Source organism: Paramisgurnus dabryanus, chromosome 19, assembly GCF_030506205.2.
Source record: "Paramisgurnus dabryanus chromosome 19, PD_genome_1.1, whole genome shotgun sequence".
Classification (NCBI taxonomy): Eukaryota; Metazoa; Chordata; class Actinopteri; order Cypriniformes; family Cobitidae; genus Paramisgurnus; species Paramisgurnus dabryanus.
The window spans coordinates 10,283,184-10,301,654 of NC_133355.1; the positions used below are offsets into that span (position 1 = coordinate 10,283,184).

The 18,471-nt window shown below is 37.0% G+C and overlaps 1 protein-coding gene and 1 pseudogene across 1 annotated transcript; both read right to left on the bottom strand.

The window, feature by feature from the left end:
- Nucleotides 1-7,207: 7,207 nt before the first annotated feature.
- Nucleotides 7,208-10,649, bottom strand: gdf6b (growth differentiation factor 6b). Its single transcript, XM_065282254.2, has 2 exons — nucleotides 10,144-10,649; nucleotides 7,208-8,388 (listed from the first exon to the last, which is right to left on the bottom strand). The coding sequence occupies exons 1-2, from the start codon at nucleotides 10,499-10,501 to the stop codon at nucleotides 7,523-7,525; spliced, it is 1,224 nt and encodes a 407-aa protein (XP_065138326.1). The 5' UTR covers nucleotides 10,502-10,649; the 3' UTR covers nucleotides 7,208-7,522.
- Nucleotides 10,650-11,612: 963 nt separating this feature from the next.
- Nucleotides 11,613-18,471, bottom strand: part of LOC135773542 (fibrocystin-L-like) — a 51,996-nt pseudogene continuing 45,137 nt past the window's right edge.

Sequence of the window (18,471 nt, forward strand, 5' to 3'; positions counted from 1 at the left end):
CTGGACATCTTCACTTTGCTTTATCCTCTTATAGATGGTGCAAAGCCGTTGGGTCGGTGGTGACCCGCAGAAACTCTGTGAGGATACCACCGCTGTCTATTTGAAATAGCTTTGAAGAGATAAAAAAGATCAGCTAACAGCTATGGCTTTTAGTCATCGCAATACCGGAGGAGAGTTTAATAGTTTATTTAAAAAGCCACTACTGAATCCATGCTACCTGGACATAATTATTGTACACATGCTTGATGCATGAATTTTTGTGCCACTAGCACCATTCAATTGTATTACAAGAGGAAGTAGATTTTAGCAACAGAAAGGATGTTGGTTCGATTCCCATGAAACACATAATAATAATAAAAATACGTATAGCTTAAATGCACTGTAAGTCGCTTTGGATAAAATCACCTGCATGATGGTAAATGTGGTGGTGCAAAACTGTCCGTCACGATGCTAAGATGTTGCGGATGGCTCTCAATGAGCACTCTATTTATACATTTGGCAGGTGCTTTTATCCAAAGTGACTGGCATTTAAGGTATACATTTCATTGTGTTCCCTGGAAATCGAACCCATGACCTTTCAGTGCTAACCTAATGCTCATCCAGTTAAGCTGCAGGAATACTTTGTAGCTTTTGTTACACTGTCAGAAAAAAATGGTCAAACATGCAAGCTTAACTGGGACAGTACCCTTTAAAAAGGTCCTAATATTTACAATTTAAAGGTGCAGTGTGTAACTTTTAGAAGAATCCCTTGACCAAAATGCTATATACTTAACTATATTATACATGGTGTATAAAGACCTTTCATAATGAACCATTATGTTCATATGTCCTCAAAATTAGCCGTTTTTATCTATATTCACCGAGGGTCCCCTTCCACGGAAGTTACCATTTTGTGCCGCCATTTTGTGTAAACTTTGTTTACCAGTACGGACTACCGGCGCATCCGGGAACTTGACTGTAAATTGCGTCACTGCCCCTTTTTGGGGGAAAACAGACAAGACTTCCCATTGACTTCCATACAAAATAGCGGAACAAAGCAACGTTTTTACACAGCCGGCAGGCATAAATAACTTAAGAAATCACTCAGATTAAACATGTTGAGTAATTATCTGTCCACCCTGCCTGCCATAGAGCGCGAAAGATACATTTACACATTTAATTTGGTCAATATAAAAACATGTCCCTTTCATTCTCCCAGCGTCAAATTTGTGTAACGCTATCCAGTGATTGCTGGAAATATCGTTAAGCCAGTTAGTTGTATGGCTGGACGTAAAAGTGCACTCAGTACACTAAATATAAAGACATAATATATAAATACGAAGTAACTTTCAAATACGAAATAAAATCATTCACTGTCTTCCCTGTTGACTCGATGAGGTACGATTAAATGTCCGGGTAAGACACCTCTGGCCAATGGGAAGCATTGTCAAACAAATTTGATGCTATTAGAATGAAAGAGACATGTTTTTATATTGACCAAATTAAATGTTTTAATGTATCTTTCGCGCTCTATGGCAGGCAGGGTGGACAGATAAATACTCAACATGTTTAATCTGAGTGATTTCTTAAGTTATTTACGCCTGCCGGGTGTGTACGAACGTTGCTTTATTGCGCTATTTTGTATGGAAGTCAATGGGAGGGCTAGTTTGTTTTCCCCCAAAAGTGGGCGTGAACCTGTTCAGAAACATTCTATGACGTTGCGCCGGTTGTGCGTATGATTAAGTGTTTGTCCTATGGCGGCTAGCATAGCTTCTCTACAGTATGTGTTTCAAAAGCGAGGGATGAGCCATGAACTGAGCCGTTGGGTTCAATTTGAAACCTTACCACTAGATGCCACTAAAATTTACACACTGCACCTTTAAGTACAGATATGTATATTTGGTACCAATATTTATCTTTTGAGGTACTAATATGAACTCTAGTTACAAAGGTATACTTCTTGAAAGGGCACCACCCCAGTGACAGCTAGGGACATTTTTTTCTTCCACAGTGTAGTTGCTGACTGTAAATGCTTACTTTGACTTAAAGGATACATATCATGAAAATCTCACTTTTTCCATGTTTAACTGCTATAATTGAGTTCCCAGTGCATCTATCAATCTAGTAAAATGTAAAAAAAAATAACCCAGTAACTTAGTTTTGGTAAACCATTCTCTGCAAGCATGTGGAAAAAATAGGTCATTAAAATTTAGCTCCCCTTGTGATGTCAGAAGGGGATAATCCAGCCCCTTAATATGCACTATCCAACCACGGCACTGCCATTTAGTGCAGAGATCAGCTCATTTGCATTTTAAAGGACACACCCAAAAAGGCAAATTTTTGCTCACACCTACAAAGTGGCAATTTTAACATGCTATAATATATTATCTATGTGGTATTTTGAGCTATAACTTCACATACGTACTCTGGGACACCAAAGATTTATTTGACATCTTAAAAAAGTCTTGTGAAATGTCCCCTTTAAGTCAAACTAGATATAGCTCACATTCATTCAAAGTAGCTCATAAATACTACGATCATAAAAATAATAGTTGCACTTTATGTAATAATTGTGAGATGTTGCAGAAGAGACCAGGTTAACTTTTTAAGAGATTGTAAACATAAGATGCAGTATCAGTCACTGTGTGAGCGGTACAGGATTATCTGACGTTCTGCTAACAAGACTGATGAATGAGTGTTGGGTTAACAGTTAATCTCTCACCAGTAGTTTGTGTACAGAGGCTAAGTAGAGCAGATTAACCTGTAGCCTGCTATTCATTTACTGTTGCCTGAGCATTTAAACTTACCGTTCCACTTTCCTTTCTGAAGTTCACTTCAGACATGTTCACGTCCCAGATGACTTCTCAGCCCACCATCCGTTTGCTTAACTCGTAGGTCACCTGGATTTAAGCCTTTGGCACAAGATGACATCTTCCCAAACACACAAGACAAAGAATTAAACGAGAGCAAAGAAAGTCTTGTCTAAGAAGGCGGTGACAGCAGCACCAGTGTCACTGATTAAGATAAACCTAGTGAGTTAATAAATAACATGCACACCAAATGCAAAGATTTTTGTAAACGTATCAGAATTCGATCAGTCCGATAATTTCTTCTGTCAAATAATTAGACTTGATCTTAAAATGTCCACCTTAGCAATAGAGAACGTCACTATCCAGAAATGACTGCTGACTTATTTTATGCATCCATGATCAGTTAAAAATACTGAAAGTCTTGTGTATCTTTGTTTTTTTATTGGTGCATGTGTCTCACTCACACCTACATTTATGAAAATTTTTGTGCTTTTAGTCAATTTTGCACATTTGCATTGCCTCTTATGTTACGGTCTTATTCTTATCCTTCAGATAGATGAGCACTGCTGTTAAAACATCTGTTTAAACTCGAGCACGGGTTAATCATTTACTCGCCCTCAAACTCGTAAAACCTTGGATCACAAACCAAGATGTTTTACTAAACCCTAACGAACAAAAGCATGTAGCGAATAAAGGCTTTCAAGCTTTCCTGTTCCACAGAAAAAGGCATCACACGAGTATGCAAAAATACATTCAGAGGCACGCATCATTTTTAAAGTGATTTCTTTTGAGATAACTAAGCAAGATGACATCATTTGCATGTTCCCTGGGTTCGAACCCATGACTTGTGGCACCACTAGCAATGCTTTACCACTAAGCTATCCATCCACAGATGTCCTTTAGAGATGCACAGCATTCCACTCCATTGTTCTTCCCCAGCTGTATTGCATTGCTTATATCTCATTGCCTTTTATAGACCGGGCAAAGGCAACAGAAACAGAAAGCTGGTGTAATAGCATCACGCACATTCCTTTAACTTGTTGTGCAGCTTTGATTGCTTCCTCTTTCTTTACTGGACGCGTTAAACGCGCACAGAGACAAAAGACAAAGGGCGCTCGACCTTTGACCTTTGGGACACCCTAATCTGAAGTTTCCGTCCTCGGTAGTCATTGTCTTTTCCCAGACAAGAAATCAATGCTGCGTTGGATGCTGGGGTCATCTGTTCACTGTTAACCAATAGAATAGTTTGCGGATGTGTCCGTGTGTGTGTGTGTCTTACTCTGTTCACACACTGTGACTCACAGCCCACCCAGGGAAGACTGTGCACAGTGTCTGTTGACCCCCTTTTCACCTTTTACTAAACACCGCAATTATCTCTCTGTAACTCTTTACAGGAAGGTACACAGATTACTCGGGTCTTTGTTGATCTCCAGTTGGCATAAATGAGAGCAAGGTGTGGAGTATTTTTCTTGAGAAGACGCAGTTTTGAATTACCCTCCCTTCCCATGAGTCAGTTATGGTTCTTGCTGTGTAACCCAGACCTGAAAGATGAAAAACGGTCTTGTAAGGAAGCCGCACTCCTGAAAGTACAGTTAGTTATTTTCCATTATAGAGGGTAAATAAAATATTCAATTATCTTTTTATTTTAATGTTTGTGTTTTCAAAGCTTAGACTGTAAAGAACTAAATGAAGAGTTTGGTTCCAAAACGCAATAAATCCATTTGGACTAATTTTGGTAAAAAAAAAAAAACGTATTTTCTATACCAAGAAAGTGACAAGATGAAAACCACTATTTTCTGTTACAACCTTTCATATAGCATCTTTAGTTTATAATGACTTAAAAAATTCAAATCCATAATTTGATTTTGAAAGATTTATTATAAAAACTGATTATTTTTTTTCAAAATGCTATAAATCTATTGATTCAATATATAAATTTGCATTCATCTTTGCGATGTTATATTCATTTAGTTGACTAGTGGTAAACACTGATTTAAAAAAAAAAAACATTAATGACATTAATCAAAACACTTACTTCATTGCTGCTGTCATCTGTGGGACGTCGTCACTGAACTTTTTTGACAGCGATCAGCTGTAAAATGTTTTGGTCCTGATCAATTTTCATTGACTTTGAGTAAAATAATGTAAAGTTTTTCATAAGATCCCCTGAGGGTCAATGTGTTAGCATTAGAGAAGCTTGATGCTGTCGGGAGAACAAGCAACAGACGACATTTTTCCTTCATCGGAGTGTGTCTCGTGTAAATTATTCGATTTGTATGGCTTACATTTCTTCCCTGCCAAAGAAAACCACCACAGGTTTATCAATGCCATCAAAAGTATTATTTTGTCTTTGTTTGTTTGTTTGTTGATCACGAAGTACAAAGTAGATGAGGAAAACTATGTGATTTGTTAAGTGGATTTTTTTCATTATGCAGAGAGGGAGGACTGGCGTTTATCGCGTTTTGGGGAAAGGGAGAAAAGATGACAGAATAACTTGGCGGATATTGGATTTTGCGTAAAATTAAGAATTTACTTTTTAATACTTACCTGATACAATGCTGATTTGGGTGGTAACTATTTTTTTTAAATGACGTTTATCACGTTTTGGAACCAAACTCTTCATATCTGTACTAAAATGGTACATATTAGGACCTTAAAGGTACTGTCCCAGTAACAACTTTTGTACCTTTTTTTTTAGCGTATTTGTTTCTTTCTGGTTAAAAGTTTGGAATCCCTTGGATGAAATGTTTCCCATGATATTAAAAATCCTTTAATATGAAAGTGCGTTTAAATGCTAGAGAAAATATAATTGTGCCAAACATTAATTTCTTTCATAGAAAAGTAAAATTTTATTAAATCTTTTAAATAGACAACCTAGACCATGTGTCTTCAACAGGGGGTCCGGGACCCTTGGGGGTCCGTGGTTATGGTGGTATTATTTGAGGTCCTCCAAATATTGTTCGAATGCAAAATGTTTTAGCAGAATGTTTCCATGCTAAAAATCTACTCAGTAAAATTAGCAATTATTATTAACCATCTTAACAAGAGTTGTGTTTAATATATCAAATTAAGACTGGATTTATTATTTATTTATGTTCTGGGGTCCTTCACTCATCTCTCTCCTTAAAAGGGTCATTTGCAAAAAGGTTAAAAGGAAAACAACACAGTTTTTCAATATTTTACTATGGTCTTACATCAACTTAGACAAATTAATACATACCTTCTTTTATCAATGCATGCTCTTCATCTTTGCACAGCGCATGCAAATATGTGAATGTGTTAGCGTGGTGATTTTTTTAAGCGATTTTTTTAAACCGATACAAAATGAGAATAATATTGTATGGCTGAAGAGCACTTCGACCTCGGGCGCAGAAACATCTTCGCTCAAACTCAGTGAGAAGGGGAGTGATGATGTTACTGCGTGCCGAGGACGAAGTGCTCTTCCGCCATACAATATATAGTTCTCATTTTTTATCCGCTTAATATTGCCTTGTTTTATTTTGTGCCACCATACTTACTTGTGTAACTACTCATGTAACAGTCTTTAAATAGATAAAATATGACAGTGTTTGGTGGCTTCTAAATTCATCCCTGTTTGGATCCTAAGGAATAAATGTGCTAGACTAAATGTTAACACATTCACCACACGCTGTACAAAGATTAAGTGCACGCATTAAAAAAAAGATAGGTATGTATTAATTTGTCTAAACTGAGGTAAGAACATAGTAAAATATTTAAAAATTTTCGTTGTCCTTTAAAGACCTCTGACTAAGAGTAAATATTAAAGAAAAAGCAGCCAACAATAGTTCAGAATAGATGTAAAATCCTTCAATAATGTTTAAAATACATCTCAGGGAAAAACCTCAAGAAGTTGCTGGAATGCCACAAGTCAAATTTAGCAAATTTTATACTGCAGATGATAAAATGTAACAGAGTTTTGATTTATTTTAGATGCTTTTAGTCATAGTTCCCACAGTTAAATTTGTGTTATCCCATATTTTAAAAGTGTTTTCAAACTTTTGTCAAGTAGTGGAACAGGTTTTTATTAATATAATTAAATGACCTCAAAACTGTTTATTTTTATGGCAATTTATTTGAGTAATGCACAAATTGGTTCAAAGATTTTATAAAATATTTACAAACCTTTTAATGATGTCTGTCAATTAAAGGAAAAATTGAACAATGAGGTAGATACAGTACAGTAACTACAGTAAATAGCTTATTAGATTAAAATATAAAGTTATTACAGAAATAAATGATAAAATAACTTAATGAAACAGAACACATTTAATTTAGTAACTGTACAATATAAAAAAACTTATTTACATATAAATCCACAAAAGCAGCTCTTCAGAGATGTTTAGGTCTGATATTGTCTTGTAAAAAACTATTTGAAGTTTGAAATTGTCCATTGTGGGTTTCCATTACAAAATAATAATAATAGAGTATGTTTGTAAGTACAGACAGTACAATGATCAGTAAAACATCGGACCGTTTCCTTTGCCCCCTCTATTATAGTGCATGTAATACAATATCACAGTCCAGTATCACTGCAGTATTTGTTAGAGATTCGCTGACTCGTGTATATTTAATTTTTTCCAGTAGTTTTCTGATTTTGAACAATATAGATCCAAAACATCAACACAAAAAGATATTGCAGCTTCTCATGCTCTTGAGTTAGACACGTCTGACATCATTAATAGCAACAACAGTCTAATGAATGAACTATAGAGTCACCTGCAGCCACAGGACTCCACAACCATGTCCTCATACTGCTTGTATACGACGTTATTACCTGAATCAATGTACAAGATACTGATTGGACTGAGTTTTGAAGGGACACAGCAACTAGGGGGCATGTTGCTGGGGTTCATAGAGTTCATCAGAGTTTGAATGATGGCGTGATTGGTCGGCTCCAGGTGCGAGCGGAGGGGAAAGTCACACATGCCCTCGCAGTGGTACGCTTCGTAATCTAAAGGTGCGATGACCCAGTCGTCCCAACCCAGGTCTCGGAAATTTACATGCAGGGGCTTCTTGCTGCACCTAGATTTGGACTTTTTACCATGCCTTTTACCGTGCCGGTTAGGTAACGTGGTCCGCCTTCTCCGCCTGTTCTTTGAATGAGGTCCTTTTTCAGTTTCCAAAGGACCCCTCTTCTCGTAAAAAAGGCTCTGTCTCTTTTTTGACCTGGTGAAAACGACCAGTATGGCTTTCTTTAATTGAGGACGGCCGTACCTGTGAAAGCCAAGATATTGCAAGTCTATTTCTCTCTCAGGACTGTCTAGCGTGGCCTTGAGCTCCAAACAAATGCGACTCCCCTCAAAGTGCTGATGACGTTCCTTAAAAATCTCCCATATATCAAATACCTCCCATTTTGGTTTATGTACGTTCTCCAGATCCAAACTTTTGGAATCAAGGACTGCCTGTGATTGACAGGAGAGAAGCTGTATCTCAACCGGTCCCGTCTCAGACGCTCGGAAATGTCCAGAGATCTTTGTGTATATCCTCAGTTCAGCACCCAGAAGCTCAACGTTTTCAGAAAGCGTTGATACATCAAACAAGTACTTCTGTCTCCACAGTGGAGAGTTCAAGAGGTCGTCTGAAACAAAGAGCACAAGTGTTTATGGCTGTTTAGTAACAGTGTCAGTTTAAAGAGGCATTCAAAATTTAAATAGCTCATATTGTTGCTTTTATCTGGGCCTTTTCTATTAAAAATGTATTGTGGAATGAGTTAAAAAAATGAATTGTAAGATTGAAACTAAAGTAAAAAATACGTTTGATGACTTTAAAAACTTTCATACGCAATATAATTTTTTGTGAAGAGGCTTTGAAACAATATGAATTGCATAAAGCACTGTATAAATAAAGGTAAGTTGAATTGAATTGAAGTTAGATAAGATTTTTTTGTAAACTAAATATAAACAACTAAACAGTGGCGGCTGGTGACTGCTTTTCCGTGGGGCGCAAATTCAAAAGAAGTGTTTGGAGTGTCGTGTGTTGCTTGTGTTTTCAAAATATGTGTTTGTTGCGTCATGTGAACCATGTGCATCATGTGTTTTGTCAAAATAAGTACCTGCTGCACACGCGTCAAAACCGTTTATGATAAAAGAGACGCTCACGTTCACAAAATAGATGCAAGACACTCCCTTAACAGTTAACTCTGATTATTATGCATGAGATTATGCGAGTATCTGGCAAACGCAAGCGTCTTTAACACGCATCTGCATCAGGCACTTATTTTGACAAAACACATGATGCTCATAGGTTCACTCGACGCGTCGAACACATATTTTGAAATGACGAACCACACACATGACGGGCTACATACTGTACATGTTGTGATGAACTTTGCATCGAGCGCTCTTGAAAAAAGAAGTCACCGGCCGCCACTGCAACTAAATCATCAAACGACAGAATTAAAAAAATTGGCTCCGCAACATTATATGTCACCCTGGACCACAAAACCAGTCATAAGTGGATGGGTTTATTTGTTGCAATTACTAAAAATAAATTGCATGATTCCAAAATGTCATTTTTATGCCAAAAATCATTAGGATAGTAAGTAAAGGTAATGCATTTATTATTAGTAATGTGTTGTTAAGGACTTCATTTGGACAACTTGAAAGGCGATTTTCTCAATATTTAGATTTTTTGTACCCTCAGATTCCAGATTTTCAAATTTCGGGCCAAATATTGTCCTATCCATCCAAACCATACATCAATGGATAGCTTATTTATTCAGCTTTAAGATTATGTATGTCAATGTAAAAAAAAACTGACCCTTATGACTGGTTTTGATGACCAGGGTCACACATGTACACTGTAAAAAAATGCTGGGTTGTTTTAACCCTGGTTGGATTAAAGGGAATTTTGAGGTTAATTTAACTTAACACTTGGGTCTGACTATTTTTCCACCCAGCCATGAGTTGAAACAACTCAGAATTTTTTTTCTTGCCTTTGTTGTTGCCATAAATGATCTACTGTAATACTAAATGTGACCCCTTCCAGACTGAAGTCTCTTAATCTTGAGAGACATGAAAGCTTTATTTAATTTCACCATAATTTCAATCTTTGACATGACTTAGTCAGTCAATATTAAAGATATAAAGGTTATTTTCACAGAATGTTTTTTACATTATGTAGGATGATTTTATATAGAAAACAATTAATGATAATAAGCTGGGTCCCATGGGAGCTTTACTCTTTTGGCTTGATCTTCCCAAACGCACCTGTAATTTATTCTCACACTCGGCGAAAAAATAAAATATAATTCAGACCAAAATGCTTTGAAAAGGAAAAAACAACATCAATAATAAAATTCAGATGCATTAATAAAAGAAATGAAACAACTAACCTTGACCCTCGTCCACAAAACTCGTTATAGTGTTGGCCGCTTTTGATGAGCGGAAAAAACTCGCATTGAGTCCCAGTTTCTCAGCCGCAGAGAAAGTTTTATAGATGGAGATCATGTAGTCGTGAGGTTCAACTGAATCTCTGTTCGTCCGCCGTGGTTGTGCGTTCCCAAAAAACGGTGATGCTGACAATACACTTCTGCTGTATTTTGATCTTCTCTGACCATCGGCTGGCGCAGACTTGCCAACTTTGGTGCCTTTGGATGCGGTCGGAAACAGAGGTGTCATTGTATGTACGCACAGAAAATGCAAAAGAAAGCTAAAGGTCAGAAATAACAAAGACACTCCGCGAGCACGCATCTTGTCAGTGCACGAGAGGAAAAGATCGAGCGCTCACATGCGTGTAGAGGTGCGTGATGTGAGGAGCGCGCAGACTGAATTCAGCTCACCCTGAAGAACAGACGCGCGCTTATGTACACGCAGGACATTATAAGCTCTCACTCACTAAAACCACTACAAGACTTGAAAGACATCAAACTCCTTTTCAACTTCTCTCTCTTGCCTTTATGCTTTTTCCGTTGGCATGTGGTTCTGCTTTGAAATAACTGATCACGTGCTTATGCACATAATCGTTGAATATATCACATTTGTATATGTCGCTTGCCAGATATCTTATCTGTTGTGTAAATGTAGATTTTTATTTCATTTTTTTATCTGTCTTGCTCTGGAAGCGTCAGGAAGGCCCGTGAAGTCGTTCGTAGCATATTTCATTCATTCAACTATTCATAAATGTTTGTTCATATTAATTTATTTAGAGCAAACATGCAACGATTTTGAAACAGCTACCCTATCTAGACTATGAAAAAATAATTTTGAGATGAAAAAATACTTTTTAAATATTGTGTTTTGATATTCGCAAATTTGTGATATATTTTTTTTACTTTATGGTGAATAAGTGACAGGTTCACAACCCCGCAGGTGGAGTGTGAGAATTGAACCTTAGCGCCCTCTAGTGGCGGATTATTATAACAGCACCTGACTGATTTCCACTTTTCAATTCAATTCAATTCAATTTTATTTATATAGCGCTTTTCACAAAAGTCAATTGTTTCAAAGCAGCTTTACATAAATAGAAGCAGTGAAAAGCACAGAAAAACGACAGATAGCACAACAAAATACATGATAGCATAAGCAGTTAAATTTGCTGCGGCTATGACTCAATATTATAAGCGAACGTATTACTAAAGTAACGTCTAGAAGAGGAAGCTAAGTAAAGCCCAAACATTTTTATCTTGCTGTCCAAAATAACAAACTCCACAAGCATGCTGCAAATTTTTATTGGGGATACAAGGAAGCATATACATATTCATAGTTGATTGTAAAGAAATATGAATATCTATTCAAATATTTAAGTTAAAATATATTAAATTTTCTTTTGACAAAAAAATATTTTCAGTTTGACAGTAATCATTAGAAGATGCTGGTCTAAGCTCTCAGAAATAGCTTAGAAATCATGATTATTAAATAAATGATTGTATACATGATTAAGAGAAAATAACAGAGATATATGTGTAATAATAATTATGAATTTTAGAGAAGGCACATTGTTGATTTCATATTCTAAGTTTTTCTGAACAGAAGGAGTAGACCAGTTAACAGCACAAGCAGACACACAGATGGTGATGAGATAAATGGACTGGAGCTTGTAGCGGCAACATTAATAGTAAGAGTTGTGGGAGTTGTGGCAGTTGTGGAAGTTGTGGAAGTTGTGGAAGTTGTGGAAGTTGTGTTCTGTATAACTGGGAGACTTGTAGAGTTAACCGCTCTGACATTAAAAGATCTCGAACCTGCATTCCATTTACTTAAAGTGAATGATAATGTCAAGTTTACACCTGTAGGAAATAAAGAGAGAGAAAGGAAGATGACAACTTAGTTACCCAGAAATCTCACAGGTTTTAAAACTTTCAGGATCCAAAATTAACACTTGATACATGCAAGAAAGAATTAGCTTAGTAATAGTAAATAGTAAATAAAGTTATGCAACAGTTGGCTGGTAGCGTTTTTAGGAACTGCAACATTATGCATAGTTTAAGTTTATTTGTACAGATGATTATCCAAATATTACTGTTTTAAGTGATGAATAAAACCAAAAGACATGCATACTAAAATGCTTATTTCTTCTAATTAAATAATTTGACTCACCAGTGTTTAAGATGCTGAGGTCTGTGTAATTTGCCCAGCAGCCACTGAACAGGATGGTGGTGTTTCCAGAAAGTCCCTCTGCTGGATTTCCATTAGCATCTTTGAGTACAGCTGAGATTGTAAGACTCGTCACTCCCACAGACACACAGTTACCCTGAAAACAAACATGGCACACACCAGAAAATATTGTGAGATTAATACAAGATGCAGTTTCCTAATTGATCATGAATTTATCATGGTTACTGTGGCTCGGTCAAACATGCATTACAAACGCTCCATATCATTGAAGTCTATTATGTGCACAGCTCATTCATAACAATGTTTAAGGTGAATGGCTACAGTTGCTTAAGTATGATTGGTGCTTAGCAAAAGTCCTGTTCTGACCTCTGCATCCACAGCCATGATGCTGGGCTGCACGCTGAGGGGTCCAGGGTACAACGCAGCAACCGGTTGGACCACAATTATCAGTGAAGACACTGTGCTGACTGACACCACCTGGGGGTCTTCACGAGTCACCTCCTGAGTGGCCACCTTATAGACAATTACAGGTAAAATAATTAAAACAGCGTGGTGTGTTTTATTATACTATATATAAACAATTTATGACAGTATACTAATCTATAGGGTGCATCATGTAGCCCTTTTGTGCTTCATATTACATTTCTTGGACACAGTATAGGTTAAGTTTGAACTTGTTGTAACAGGGTTCCTGCAGGTTTCACCAAGTCAAATTTAAGACTTTTTAAGACCTTTTTAAGACCATTATGAGTGAAATTTAAGACCAAAGCGGCACAATGATCTCAGAAATTCTCAAAACATTATATTTTTATTATATCTGTTTTTTTTTTATTTTTTTTTTGACAAATAAAATCCACTAATATGGGAAGATCAGTATGGTCAGCTGCTGATATGTGGCTTGTTAACATGTTTTACACTTTCTCCACCCATACGTTATGTGCATAAATATGCACTACACCGCCATCGCATTTATTCCCCTCTCTAATTACACAATAATGAAATGAAAAGGAAATTTACTATTAAAAGGCTGTTCGTGGTTTGTTGTGTGTTGCAATCAAGGCCGTTTCTAAATCCGAAGGCTGTAGCCTCCAGAGGTCGCATTTGTAGGCTGCATATGAAAACTGTGTAACACTAAAGTTGACTCATTGTTGATGGCGCGGGACTTGACGGCCTGACTGTTTAAGTTGATTTTTAATAAAGCAGTGTTGATTTTTTCGCTTCTGGGTCCTCTGTTTCAGAACCTTGCAAATGCTCTGGTAAGCCACGGGCTAGTTGGTTAAATTAACACAGAAAAGATTTTTCTCGCCAAACCTACAGTATACAATCGGATCACAACATCTGAAATATAGCTTATGGCATGAATTGCGTGGATTATAATAGCCTACATTTGTATTCTCTTTAAAAAATAATGATTAAAAACTGGATTGAAGAGACATTCAGTGACATTCAAAATGCAGAACTTTTCTTTTTAGAGGCCCACCCATCAAATACATTCTTCCTCCGTCACTGATTAGTTCTACAGCATTTTAATTTACCATTTTATTTTTTTTCGGACAACCTTTTCGGGAATAAATGGAGGTAAGAAATTTAAGACTTGGGTTAATTAAATTTAAGACCTAGGGTGAAAATCTGGCCATTTTTAAGACTTTTTATGGCCTTAAATTTAACTTTCTAAATTTCAGACTTTTTAAGACTTTTTAAGACCCCGCGGGAACCCTGTGTAATATATAATATAATAATCATTCTGCAATCAAAACCAAATTCAATGTAATGAGTTTTTAATAGCTACTTGTGTCAGTTCTTTTTGAATTAGTAAATTTCCACTGCTGCCTTCAAATGCAGTATTTTAACATGAGCTGATAAATATCTTACTTGACTCCAGGATGGGTCACTGGAAGGAGGTGGAGGGGTGATCATGTTCAGAGAAGACACATTGAAGCCGATGGATTGACTCAGGTTGCCTGATACAGCAGCAAGGCCCAGTTCATTAGCAATGTTCTTCAGAACCTGAAACTGCTGGTCGTCTTTACAGAGGTTCAAAATGGTATTTTAGGCATTTTAAAGTAATCTTGCATTTAAATTGATGCATAATTGACATTGTTTGGCCTTACCAGTGGTGCTGTTGGTGCTGGTGGTGTTGTCGATGTTGTTTGTGTTGTTGGTGCTGATGCTCTGGATGGGTGGCTGACTGATCTGAATCTCAACCGTCAGTCCAGTCGCACGCCGTCTTCGTGCACTGGTTCCCTCGCGGATGATCTTGGTGATTCGAATCATATTCGGTGGTACTTTGAGGAATGCAGCCAGATTTCTGACCAGATTAGGTCCAAAGAACTCTGCCTCAGTCATGGCCGGGAGGTTGAAGGACACGAAAAGAAGCGGGGAAGTGCGGATCTGGACCGGTTGTGAGCCACGAAGAAGTATGTACAACATATTGTAGTCTGAGTCAAAGAAGTTGGAACCGTGATCGGAGTTTAAACTTGGAAAATATTGACCTAAAGAATGAAGAGAGAAATCAGATAGGATTGAATGAAAAACGCTGGACATTTTTGATGTCGCCAGAGTATGTATGAAGTTCTAGCTATTTATTATAGCATGTTAAAATTGCCACTTTGTAGGTGTGAGCAAAATGTGCTGTTTTGGGGTGTGTCCTTTTAAATGCAAATTAGCTGATCTTTGCCCTAAATGACAGTCCCATGGTTGGATAGTTCAGATTAAGGGGCGGTATGATCCCCTTCTGACATCATAAGTGGAGCCAAATTTTAATGACCTATTTCATCACATGCTTGCAGAGAATGGTGCAAGTTACTGGTTTGATCTTTTTTCACATTTTCTAGGTTGATAGGAGCACTGGGGACCAAATTATAGCAATTAAACATGGAAAAATTCAGATTTTCATGTCCCAATTAATTTAATAATTGAATTGAATAATACTTGAAAAAAATCTTATTTTTGGGCAGTTATGAACTCCACTAATTTGTTCCAAACTTTTCCCAATAAGATCTCAGTACGATTTAAATAGCATATATTGTGTATTAATGGTAGCAAGGAAATGTAATTTATACAAAGATGTAATATGCCAGTGTCAGAATTTTGAATATTTTACTATTTACTTATAAACCATGTAGAATCTTAAATGTTATATTTCATTTTACCTTTTTATTTTTACCGTAAATTAAATGAAAATCTATTTCAAGTAGGGTTGCAATGCTTGGGATTTTTTTTAATATTCCAAGTTGGAAACTTAAGGAATTAAAGGAAATTATTAGTAAATTTTGGGTAATTTTACACAAAGTGTATCAGATTCAAACATTAGCTTCCTTGACATCTAACTCATCTCATCCGTGTGCCACAATTCCTATTAATTTACATGGAAAATTTCCAAAATTCCTGATTTTGCAACACTACTTCCAAGCCTGTGAGAGAGTTGTATTAATCTCCTTTACTGTACTGTACCTGGATATGTCGGCTCAAGTGGTGTGTAATCGGTGTGACCTTCATTCCACTGAGCGTTAGTTGGACCAACAAAATTGTTGTTTACATACACGTCTAACCGCTGAGGGTTTGAGTAAAATATAGCCACCCTAACAGCCTGTAAAGAAAAGAAGAGCAGGTTAATGCATAAATATACTAAACAAATCCATATGGAAATAAATGTTCAGTTGTCTACAAGGATGATGCCATTGATGTTTTAAACTTTTAGAACATTCAGAATAATATTTGGTTAACTTTAAAAAACGTCTTAGAACATAAGATAAAGGAAAGCTTTATCAAGGGTCCCCAACCTTTTTTACACCACGGACCGGTTTCTGCTTGTATTTTTTTGTGGACTGGGGTTTGCTGGGCAAGTGAGACTGGCGTGTTGCACATACCTGCTCCGTCGCTTATTTTAAGTTGCTGTTTTAGTGCTAAAAAATCCTACTTTTTGAAAGTTTTAAACGTATGTGAAGATCAAAAAAACATCCATTAGTAAAATTAATAAATGCTTTATTTTAGTAGAAGTGTAGAATCATATTTTGGCAGAAATTTTACTTTCATTCCATGGAGGCATCCAGACTGCGGCTTATACTGTATGCTATGACACAGGACTGTGTGGAATGGCTCTTAAAGGGCAAAACACTAAAAAAAAAGATATTGTGTAGCTATTATACACATTTTTCCTGGACGTTCTTGCAACCTGGTAGCAAGTTGTCCACAGCCTGGTACTGGGTAGCGACCCGGTAGTTGGGGACCTCTGCTCTAGATGCTTTGTGTCTATTGTAGTGTCTATCTAATGGACAAACCTCTGTAGTTTTAGCGTTTAGCATCATGAGTCTCAGCTTCTGTGGTGTTGTGCTGGTGAAATAGATATCAAAGGATTTATTGGTGGCCACAATGCTATGAAACAGAGAGACTCTCTTCTTACAGGCATAACCTGTACACCAGCTGTGGTCTTGTGGGCCTGATGAGAGAAATAAGACGTCCACAGTGAGCTTTATGAAGTAAAATATACTGTAACATTTACAGTGACAATCAGAGTAGTTATTTTACTATATTTTAAAATAACGAGGAAGAGATGTAAGTTGATATACCATTCAGTAAATCTACATAAGTGTCTCCCAGGATGGCCACAGGTGAAAGACGTCTTGTCTCTGTGTCTGCGTCCATACTTTCAATAACCAGCATCTGATAATTGAGTCCAAAGCACTTGTAGCTCTGCCAGGTGTTCATGTATGTACAAGAGTCTCTGATCACACCTGTACAGGTAAAACACACACATCATAAACAGAGATATTTAATGCAAGAGTGATAAAATATGGCTCTCTTACATTAATGTAAATAATGAAGAACTCTCAGGTTTACCTTTATTAGGAGCTATTTGATTGACAGGTATGCGGCTGCCGTTGAGAGCAGTGAGCATGACTTTAGGGATGCGGTAATCACCCAATCCATGCCGCGGGTCTCCGTTCCACTCGTACTCTGAATACGGCACCACTGCTCCTACTGCACCCAAGAAACTTCCATCCAGATCCTTTAACAGAGTCTTCTTCTTAGCATCACAGTCCATGTCCACACAGTCTGATGGGTTCACTTTACTATGGTAAGAGTAAAGAAAGATGTAGGAAGGTAAGAAGTATAAATTTATCAGTCACCTTACATTATATTGTTCTGTTTGGAATGCCTGCAATAACTAAATGTTGTTAAAGCGATAATTGACGAACAGTAAGCCTTCAGTTTACCTGAGATCAGGGTTATGAATGAATGCTAGAGATTCTTCAGTGCTGTCTATCTTAGAGATCCTCTCAACACTGATTGGATGTTGTAGGTCCTCATTTCTTGGGTTGGTCATGAACATGTAATTTCTTTCAGTGGAGCACACATTCCTGAACCCAACAAATATTGTATCTAGGGACAGGTAAAGATGATTGTCAATTTTTCCAGCTTGTAACCAATTTTATGTGTGTAATTGGAGATGTGTCTCACCAGAGACTGTCATTAGACCGGCTATGGCGTTGTAGCTCGTGATTCCAGCATGAGATGCCATTGGTGCTTGGTTGTGGTCAGATTCAAACGTCGGCCAGCAAACTCCAGACCTGCCACCTGTTGTACCAAAAAATACATCAGTTATTCCATACAATTAAAACATCAATACAGAAAATGCAACTACTACCTTGCATGGTAATTTCTACAATAACACTTTTACCAGTAAACTTTTCTAATGCAGTGTTGATTTTAGGAATACTTGTACAGATAAAATGTTATCTTAAATGTTCCCCAGTTTTCTTTGAATGAACCAAAAGCAGAAATTAATTCAGTTGAAAATAATATTGAAATGTCAAGTCTTGTCAAATGACAAAAATGTGTTGTATTGTATTTGTTTTATTAATCATCTCTATAGTTCTGTACCTTTAGGGGGTCGTGGAGCCCTGTGGCTTTCACTGACGGCGACGTAGGTCTCAGTTGTTGCCAGTGTGTCCAGACAGTTAAAATCAGGGCTGCTGCCCACAATCAGGGCATCCTGAATAAAGAAGAAAGATATTCGAACGGGTGTGCAAACGAAACATTAATATTCCTAATTACACTATGAAATGTGACCAATGTAAATGTGATTGCTATAATATGACGTGAAAATA

Bases quoted from the DNA above. Each gene is read 5' to 3' on its own strand.
- gdf6b (XM_065282254.2), bottom strand. From the start codon at position 10,501: ATGCGTGCTCGCGGAGTGTCTTTGTTATTTCTGACCTTTAGCTTTCTT. The intron at 8,389-10,143 runs GTTAGTTGTTTC...TCTTTGTTTCAG, and splicing joins TTTTGTGGACGAGGGTCAAG to ACGACCTCTTGAACTCTCCA.